The sequence below is a fragment of the Acyrthosiphon pisum genome, chromosome A3, assembly GCF_005508785.2.
Source record: "Acyrthosiphon pisum isolate AL4f chromosome A3, pea_aphid_22Mar2018_4r6ur, whole genome shotgun sequence".
In the NCBI taxonomy this organism is placed as follows: Eukaryota; Metazoa; Arthropoda; class Insecta; order Hemiptera; family Aphididae; genus Acyrthosiphon; species Acyrthosiphon pisum.
In genome coordinates, this window is record NC_042496.1 from 24,112,408 (window position 1) to 24,122,957 (window position 10,550).

Here is a 10,550-nt window from a genome sequence, read left to right on the forward strand (position 1 = left end):
TTGAGGTCTGACAGAAATAAATGTTTTAATTAAATTAAAAGCATTGTTGTTTGTAGCACAATATTCAAATTTTAAATTAATATAACGGGATTCACGCAGTCAATAGCTTTTTTGAAATTCAGAAAAATACCACAAACTTTAATTTTTTTTATTTAAATTATTATTGATACAGTTAGATGTTTTAGTAAAATGATCAACAGTACACATATTTGAGAGAAAATCAAATCGATTAAATGAAAAAAATGTATGTTTATCTAAAAGTGGCATTAATCTTGAAATCTGTGGTTACAAATTGTTACATATAAGATTACATAATACCAATCGGTTTTCAAGTCGAAATTGTAATTATTTAATGTTTCGTGTGCTGGGGTAACGTTACCCTGGCACCCGCAATTTGGATTGCGGTTTTCCGGGGCACCGGGTTGGTTACAAAATTTTTTTTTGTGGTTACAAATTGTTACATAAAAGATTACATAATACCAATCGGTTTTCAAGTCGAAATTTTGACCTTGGGGTGCCAGGGTAACACACCTTTCTTTTTCGCCATAAAATGTTATCTCAACTTAGGATTTATAGAGATAGAATTAGATTTTAGGTCCCCACCCATAGAAAATTCCTGAACATGTCCCCCCAAACCCGTATTTATAAAAAATGTATATTGTTAACAAAAAATGCATATTAAATTATTATAATATTGTCATAAGGACTATATATTATGGGCCACAGAGGATGACGGTGTATACGATGTACCTGCTGGGTGCTATCTATATTATGAAGAACCAATAAGGCTATAAAAAAACTATATTAATATAAAATATACATACTATGGTATGATACTATGATATTATTTTATTGTGCTCAAAACATGAATATTGAATTGCGTAGCAAAAATTGTTGCAAGTATTATCAACCCTACTATAGTTAGTGTTGCCTCAGCTGAAAGGAGATTCTCCACACTTCGTAGACTGATAACCTGGCCTCGTTTAAGAATGACCGAAGATAGACTATCAGCATTATGTCTAATTAATGTATATGATAAAGTAGATATTCTAGATCAAATATATCATATTATTGATTTTTTTGCAAATTTAAAAAATAGGTGATGAATTTGTGTTGTAAAAATTGTTGTTTTATTTTTGTTATGAGTTTTTGTGAAATTATAACTTGCCCCCCCCCCCCTCTAACCAAGGCTCTGGAGCCGCCCCTACCTGCGTACGTCACTGCAGTAATACTGCAACTAGTTCATAATTAAAACATTTTATTTATAAATATCAGCTTAGTAATTAACAAACGTATAGATAATATTTGAAGTCATTTTAAGATATTCAACAACTACTGAGATAGGTATAACTACCTATGAGTTATGACCTATCTATTATTTCTGACAAAGGTCATTAGTTTATGATTTTTAATCATAGTACACAGGCACCTAATAATTAATATAAAAGTTGGCTAGGTATAAAAAGTGTACAATCGTAAAAGTATGATAAATAATAATATTAATAATTTTATAAAAATATTTTATTATATAGTTATCTGCCCACCATTTACTTACTCAGTTAAGACGACGCCTTACCCGCATGTGTTGTCTCCATTTTACAAACATACCAAATTTACGCTAGGAAATTCAAGTTTTATGCCGTCAGCTTAAAAATTAGAGTGAATCGACCTATTATTATGAAATTTGATGGTAAGAACATTATCTGTGTTTTAATCGAAGTTATGCGTGTATAACAAATCTAAATTAAAAATTCTCACTTAAAAATTGAATCATCGTAAAAAAACTTCCGTCAAAACACAGATAATGTTCCTTCTTACTAGTTTCATAATAACTATATATATTCACTCAAATTTTTAAGCTAACTGAGCATAAATTTGGTATGTAGGCGTTTTGTAAGACGGAGACAATACATTACTTTAATTAATGATACAACAACGTTTTTTGAATACCTTGTACCTAACCTATTGTTTTTAAAAATATATCATTATCTGTAATTTAAATTTACCATTAATCGACAACCATCCAGTCAAGTACGATTTTATTATTTTAATTCCAACCAAAGTTAATTAGCTATAGTAGGTACCTATTGATATTACTTAATTTAAGTAAATTCAATTACGTTATGTACTTGTGTGTACCAATAACTGACACAACTTCGATACAGTATGACTTGGTTACAATGTAGGTACCTATGCATCAAACTATCAACGATAACAATAAGTAAATAGATTTTAAAAAAAAAAAATTTATTGTAAAACTTAAAAAATAGGTATATTAATTATCAAACATTTGCTTTATATAAAAAGATCGCTAAGAACTCGTAACATAAATTCATAATAAAAAGACAGTATTTTTTTTTGGTTGGGTAAAAAAAAATTGGTGAAAAGATATTCTATAAATTGTCGAAGAGATGACGGCGCTGCCGGGACAATACTTCGCGGGCGTATTCAGCGCATTTCGAGTGGCTGTACCTTGACACATCCAAGAAATGTAGAATGTCCCAATGGCACCCTCCCTCGTAGGCGTAGACCAGACAGTCAAAATGTTCACAGTTTGCTGCGTAGTTGCACGTGTCCTCGGTCCACGGGCACCCGTTTTCCCGAGCGTATATCAGGCACTCCAGGTTTCCGTACTGTGCTGCGCTTCTGCACGTGTCCTCGGTCCACGGGCACCCATTTTCCCGAGCGTACTTTAGGCACTCCAGGTGACCGTTCTGCGCTGCGCTTCTGCACGTGTCCTCGGTCCACGGGCACCCGTTTTCCCGTGCGTACATCAGGCACTCCAGATGACCGTTCTGTGCTGCGCTTCTGCACGTGTCCTCGGTCCACGGGCACCCGTTTTCCCGAGCGTACTTCAAGCACTCCAGATGACCGTTCTGCGCTGCGCTTCTGCACGTGTCCTCGGTCCACGGGCACCCGTTTTCCCGAGCGTATTTCAAGCACTCCAGGTGACCGATCAACGCGGCTTTTTTGCACGTCGACTCGTCCCAGGAGCATTGGTTTTCTCGTGCGTACAGAAGACAGTCAGTGTGACAGTATTTGGTGTCCCGGGACCATATTTCGCGAGCGTATTCAGCGCATTTCGAGTGGCTGTACCTTGACTCATCCAAGAAATTTACAATGTCCCACTCGCACCCACCCTCGTGGGCGTACACCAGGCAGTCAAAATGGTCACCGTTTGCTGCGTTGTTGCACGTGTAGCGGTTCCACGGGCACCCGTTTTCACGTGCGTACATCAGGCATTCCAGATTACCGTACTGTGCTGCGCTACTGCACGTTTTTTCGTTCCACGGGCACCCGTTTTCCCGTGCATACTTCAGGCACTCAAGGTGACCGTTCTTCGCTGCGCTTCTGCACGTTTTTTCGGTCCACGGGCACCCGTTTTCCCGTGCGTATTTCAGACACTCCAGATGACCGAATAATGCGGCGACGGTGCATGTATACTCGTTCCACGGGCAGCCATTTTCATGTAAGTATTTCAGGCATTCCAACTGACCACCAAATGCTGCCCCGCTGCATACTTCCACGTCGCGGCGGCAACCGTTTTCAATTGCGTAAGCCAGGCACTCCAGGTGACCGTAATAAGCTGCTTCATCGCACGTCTCAAAGCCCCACGGGCACCCGTTTTCCCGCGCGTAAGTCAGGCACGCCAGGTGACCATTGGACGCTGCGGCTCTGCACGTATCCTCGTTCCAGCAGCACCCGTTTTCCCGGGCGTAAGCCAGGCACGCCAGGTGACCGTTAGACGCTGCTTTCATGCACGTACTCCCGCCCCACCGGCACCCGTTTTCCCGTGCGTATTTCAGGCAGTCCAGATTGCCCGATCCCGCCGCCAGATCACACACATAACCTTTTAAATCGGGAAATACTACAAGCTCGGTATCCCAAGGGACGCCAATCTCGTGTGCTAGTTTCAGGCAATCCAAGTGCCCGTTGTACGCTGCCTTCTCGCATATGTGTTGAAACATATCGTCATTGATGTCGAACCGGGACCGACTGAACATTGTCTGCCTATCGTTCTGCTCGTCTTGGTTTTTGTCGACTCTGATTAATTCGAACAGCGCCTCGCAACAATTTCGCACACTGACGTCCGGTGTGTCTAGCAAGTCAAACTTGTCACGTTCGATGTTGTTGCACGCGTGGTACGCCATTTTCGCCAGGCTGGGTAGTTGGTACATTTTTTCGGTGTCCGACGACGTCCGCTTCAAACGTACAGTCGAGTAGTTGTTCTACGCGCAAGTTGACGAAAACACGAAATGATCACTCGTGAAATTTAAGAATGAGTACCGATAAAACGATGAACCGCCCGAGTTCGCAGTAACAATATTGACAACTCGCGAGGAAAAACAATGATCAATGATGAAAATATTATTGACAATAGACGCGTGTGATCGCAAACACGATTTAGGCAAAATCAGTATAGGTTATGAATCGTCATTGAAAATACGCAGTTCGGTTTAAGATATACAACCGTGGTACTAAGGGATTACCATAGATATTACCGGGTGTATTCAAATTCTCCCAAAATATTTTTGTCTCAATGTACAATTTTCCCAATTTTGGAATAAATGCATAGATAATATTATTATTCTTATATTATCTACGAATAAAAGTTAATTTGGAGGATTGTTTATTATGTACATAGATATTTGGGAACCAAAATATTCGATAATTATATAATCTTAATAATCAAGCAATTAATTAATATTTTATTAACAATAGGAATATCCTCCCAGTTGTACATAATTCCAATAACCAGTTCTACCAATTCATCTTTGACCAAATAAGAAGTACTCCAATGTCGTTTATACCGAAAAATACATGGCTGCAAAATGGCCGACTCTGTTATCATTATCAGCTATCACAGAATATGTTACTATCATTTATCACTTTTACTAAAACAAATTTCAGCTTTCAAAAATCATGATAGAAATAACTAATAGAAGTTATTTCTATCATGTCAAAAATCATGTAATTCGTAATTTCGTACATAGTATTGAATAAATTTGAAATGGGTCACGTATTATTTAATTTTTATTCATTGTAAATGAAATATTACATTCTTAGAAAACTTGAAAGCTCATATAAAGAAAAATCACCCTCTTTGAAAGTAGATGAAACAGCTTCCACTAATAGAGACACAAATAAAGACTTAGACATATTTACGTGTGACCTATTTTCAAAATCATGTTATGAAAAAAATCTGAATGAACATAAAAAAATTGCACATTCTTCTAATAAAACAATATAAATATTAGCCCCATGTAAATATTGTTCTATACAAAATTATGGATGAACATTATTTAAAGGACCATAATGCTCCACAAAATTCAATTAACTAAGAATTTTAATGAATTTGAAAGTTGGAAACATGAAATGGTTGTGGAAGATGTCTATAATAGCAATTGGCATGTTATATCTGAAAATGTAAATGAATCGTAGTTATTAAGAAACTAGAAACAAATTGTGAATGTCAAATCAAACCAATCTACTTTGCAAATTGAAAAAAATGTTTGATTGAATTTCAAATTTGGAATAACTGAATATTTTGAAAAAATGTTTCACAACCGGCATACCCACTTGAGCTGCTTTAAAAAATGAGTCCAATAAACAACCATTACGAAAATTGTCATCTCAACGGTCTCCAAATAAATTAAAATTCACCGCTGGAGGCAACTTTTTCTCAACCAAAAAAAAAAAAAACACTAAAAACAAATTTAGAAGTTTCAACAAGAGGAAAACAAAATAATATATCATCATCTTTATTATTGGAGCTGATTCCAAATGATTTTTTTTCTACTACTTATTATTTATAAACAATTTATACCGACCAATTCAACAAATGTTACATTGTTACCAGCAACATTCTAAATTTTATTGCTATAAATATTTTATATATTATATTTTTATTTTTAAAGTTTTTTATGACCAATGTTTCTAGCAACATGCTACATTTATTTATTTTAAATTATTTACTAATGTAAGTTACATATATCTATGAACAAGATGGTTATTATAATTAAATAATATTTGTTTAGTAATGTATAATATTTTATACAAATGATTAATAAATATTACTTTATATAATAACTAAATTTCTATTTTCTATACTACACTTTATAGAAATCTGTGTTTATTGTTTCATACGTTATAAACATTAAACACTAATAGCACAGAATTCTATAATAGCTGATAATGACAGAGTCGGCCATCTTGCAGCCGTTCGGATTCTCTGTCTCTGGACGCTAGTATAATCCTAGGGTCTGAAATTTCATGAATTTTTTTTTTGAAATATTTCATATGAATTTAAATTAATAAGAAATACTAATTTTCATTTAAAACTATAATAGAAAGTACAGTAAACACCTCTACTTAGTTAAGTGCTAATGAAAAATATTATAGAAATATTTCTTACATAAATTACCATAATTTTACAAATTACCTACATAATTATCTTTCTTATACATATATTATAATATCTTCTTTATATCATGATACTGAATTAAATATTGATAATCACTAATTAGATATGAAATCAATATGACCATCTAGTGATGATTTTATGAAACTTACCAAAAAACAGTTTAAAATTTAAAAAAATATTCTTTTCAATATTTCATTCAAGAATGGTGAACGTTTCAATTTTGAAATGTTTCATACTCATTAGTCACTACCCTAATTAATCCACAATTACGAATAAACCAATTAATATAAAATTCATTATAATATATTAATTATTTATTTATTTGTTTGGACTTGTATTTTTCCATTTGAAATATATATTATTCATTGAACAAATAATTTATTGTTACATTTTTTTCTACCTTATCTCTATTCTATAATAAAAAGAATAAAATTTACCACTCCAGTGGTTGAATTCAAAACGTAGGATATATAATTTTCAGAATTTAGCAATAAAAATAACTATAATATGTAATTATATTAAATTATTTGTATAGCCAAAAAATAGTAGGTAATAAGTGTTTAAATTAAATTATAAAAAAATAATTTCTTCCGGAGGAAGGTCGGGCAGCTAGTGTATTAAATATATTTATTTTATAATAGGATATTATTTCTATAATGCTAATCCTACATAATTTTCTGGATGCGATCTAAAAATTGGACATCTTACATCGCCCTCTTGAATTAGCCTCAATACACAAATATTGCAAAATATATGTCTACAGGGCATCATTGTGACCAATGCTTGTTGTCTGCACAAATTATGCATATTTCAATTGTATCTGTAAAATATAACAATTAATAAATAATTTTTTTTAGGTATGGTAGTTTAAGCTACAAGCAACAGTAGCTAGTAACTAGCTTATTTATTTATTTTTCTTACCAGGAATTACCGGCTCGTTTGTGTTTGCTGGTTGTTGTGCAGAGTTTTCTTGAAGTATATTGTAGCCTGCAATCAGAGATAAAAACATTAATATTGAACTGATTTGTAATTTTATTCAACAAACTAAGGTAACATTGATTATGTTATATAGGTACACAATTTTTAAGGTTAAAAACCATTTAATAAGGTATAGGTATTGTTATTAGTACTTATTACCATAATTTTCTTTATTTAGAAAAAATACATTCCATGCATAACGCACCCGTTGTCTCTAAGTCTTTTCTGACTTCCTCGTCTTTCTGGACTTCCATGTCCTTGAAGTTCTCTTCTCAACTCTTGCTGGTATTCCATGAACATCATCTAAAATTACATTCAAAACATACATTGGCGTAATAATATTAAATTTCAGCAGGTACAAAGCTTTCTTAGTTACCTATAATAATCAAAATGACCAATTAAGTAATATTAAAAGTTGCTTGCTTCACTTTCATGCATAAAAACCTTTGCGCACCCTGTAATATAAATGTTGTTGATTTTACTAGCTTCTTACATTATCATAATTAAATAATTTATTAGGGAATCAATTAACATTTTCCAAAGGAATTACAACATTTCGTCCTCATCCCACGACCACGAGGTCTTGGAAGTATTGGAGGAGCTTGTTGGACATCGATGGGAAGTGGAGGCATGGGCAATGGCTGTATATCAATATTAAAATATCTTGTATGTTGTTTGTAAATGTTTATAACCGGGTTTATAACAATGTTTATGACATCCTCTGAAATTAGTTAAATTTTTGATACTTTAATAAATTCAAAACTCAACTCACCCTCATTAAATATTGGTTCACCAATTTTATTCAATATTATTTGCTCTGCAGTGTAAGCAGTACGTATCTGAAATTCCAGCAATGTGTATCGGCCATTTTCTACATGCTGCCATGCTTCACTTAAAATACTCATGTTCCTCATATACATAGATGATGCTGTTCTTCTTACCTAATATATTTCATTGATTTCATTGCAGTTTATTATTATATTCTAAGATAAAATATAAAGTATAGTTTACAATTTATATTTTTTTATATTTATATTTCTTTTTGGAATATAAAATACAGTTGAAAATGTATTATTAAAGTATATTATAGTGTATTATTATTACTTAAAATTGTATCATTTTAGAATTTAAATAAATAAAAACATACTGAGGAGCAGTCTCATTATATATTTGAGTCGGTGATACATTCTCACTTCGTCCGCGTTCCCTTAAAGCATTGAGGAACACCCGGACTTCCAATGAACAATGAACGTTGACGGTTTGGGTGATGGATGTGTTACTGTCGGCCAAGAACAATAATTGATCCAGGGTCTAATCCCATCCGTGCGGTCACTCTGCAGCTGACATATCTTTTTGCACATCGAAGATATCTGTATGACTGTATGAATAAAATAAAAATATGTGTTTAAAAATACTTAGATGATTTTTAAATTTTAAATGATAAGTATAATTTATCTAGTACCACAAACTTCCCAATTTAAATGGTATTCATACCCCACCTCTTCTCTGTAAATTGTTGAGCCGCGACTTTCGCCATTTACAACTGTACTTGGTCCGCCACCATTTGGGGGAACACCATCATTGTCATTATCTTATAAGAAAATAATATACTATTTTAGTTAACATTAATTACATGTAGGGTTAGGAATGTGAACATTTTAATAAAAAAAGTTTAAAAGTAAAAAGCTGTCGCATAAAAAATTTATTGAATTTAATAGGCCACTAGTCTTGTTTAAAGGACCATTAGCTCACTATTGATTGATTGATTAAATGTATAGTGTAACCCTGCATTAGAATATACATAATATTATTATGTACTCAAGAATAACAAAATATTAGTAGGTGGTTAGCATCAGTTGCAAGTAACCAAAATGAATATCTAAATTCAAAATACCCTTATAACTTATCAATCATAGGTGAGGTGTATTGAGCAAAATTAAATAAAACATTTCTTACCTTTCGTGTTTCTTAGATTTCCATGTAAAAATTGTTAAATTAACATTAAAATTCAAACACACTTTATATTTTGAACAAACGATTAATGGAGATCACGTATACTAGCTCTCTCAGATTGCAAACAGTGAATGATCCACGCAACACTATCCCATTGGCATTAGTCTAATAAGTTATAGGATTACTTGGATGATAATAATATACTACTAATATGCACTTTACTTCATGATATTGCTATGTATTGTATTATTAAATTAATTTTAGATTTTATTAATAAAACACCGGCAATAGATTATAGATTAAATTTGATCACGTACAAACTTGATTGCACGTCCTCCTGCGTCTATATATAAATATTATATTCCAACTATTAATTATTATGAATAACCAATTTATTGTTATGATAATAACTTCACGTTCCTAGCACACAATATAATTTTTTTTTTTTTTTAAAAAGGCATGTTTTCGGTGTTAATCTGGCCCACGGGCCCTTGGATATTTTTATTTATTGGGGTTTTTTAGCCAAATGGGGGAAGAGAGTTAAAGGCTGTATTTATAGTCAGATTGAGATAGATAAACAATATTGGAGTACGTAGACTGATACTGTAAACAGCGCAAATTTCTAACCCACCACTGCAAGGAAAGAAAATATACTATTCGTACAATATCAGTTTACACGGTTACGATTCAGTATCGGCATTTCGATTTTCGTTCAGATTAAGATTCCAATTCAAAATACAAACACAAGCAGAATGTGTAATCTACTAGGTGTAATATCTTTTAATTATTTTAATTTTTTTTATCGTACAAACAAAATAGTTACCTATACACAATTGTGTATGTTGTATCATTCAATAGTTTAGTGTAGTCACATAAACTGCTTTTAATCATACTCTTAAAATAAGATTCTGTGAACATACATTGCAGAAATTCTATGTTATTGCATTTATGTGTTACATGGTGGAGCATTTAGAAATGTTCATTTAAAACTATGTAATCTCCCTGTAAAAAAGGACGGGTGGTCGGCGGTGGAGCCTGCGGCGGGCTGGCTCTCCCAGAGCGGCCCGGGAATTTTTTTCAAGCGGCCCATCACCCATAAACCATTGTGGCATTGTCAAAGGTCTTTTTTTTGTGACATCGACGGCGGTGCCGGAACTGCTATAGCAGTCACTATTGACATATCGTTTGAGAGGAT

General features: G+C 33.3%; 1 protein-coding gene and 1 long non-coding RNA gene across 2 annotated transcripts; both read right to left on the minus strand.

The window, feature by feature from the left end:
• Positions 1-2,361: 2,361 nt before the first annotated feature.
• On the minus strand, positions 2,362-4,447 carry LOC115034484 (balbiani ring protein 3-like). Its single transcript, XM_029491621.1, has one exon. The coding sequence runs from the start codon at positions 4,176-4,178 to the stop codon at positions 2,394-2,396; it is 1,785 nt and encodes a 594-aa protein (XP_029347481.1). The 5' UTR covers positions 4,179-4,447; the 3' UTR covers positions 2,362-2,393.
• A 4,053-nt stretch (positions 4,448-8,500) lies between these two features.
• LOC100167882 lies at positions 8,501-10,116 on the minus strand. The gene is made up of 3 exons (XR_003839859.1): positions 9,359-10,116; positions 8,902-8,993; positions 8,501-8,772 (listed from the first exon to the last, which is right to left on the minus strand). It is a non-coding gene; the product is annotated as an uncharacterized LOC100167882 (long non-coding RNA).
• Between the last annotated feature and the right edge of the window lie 434 nt (positions 10,117-10,550).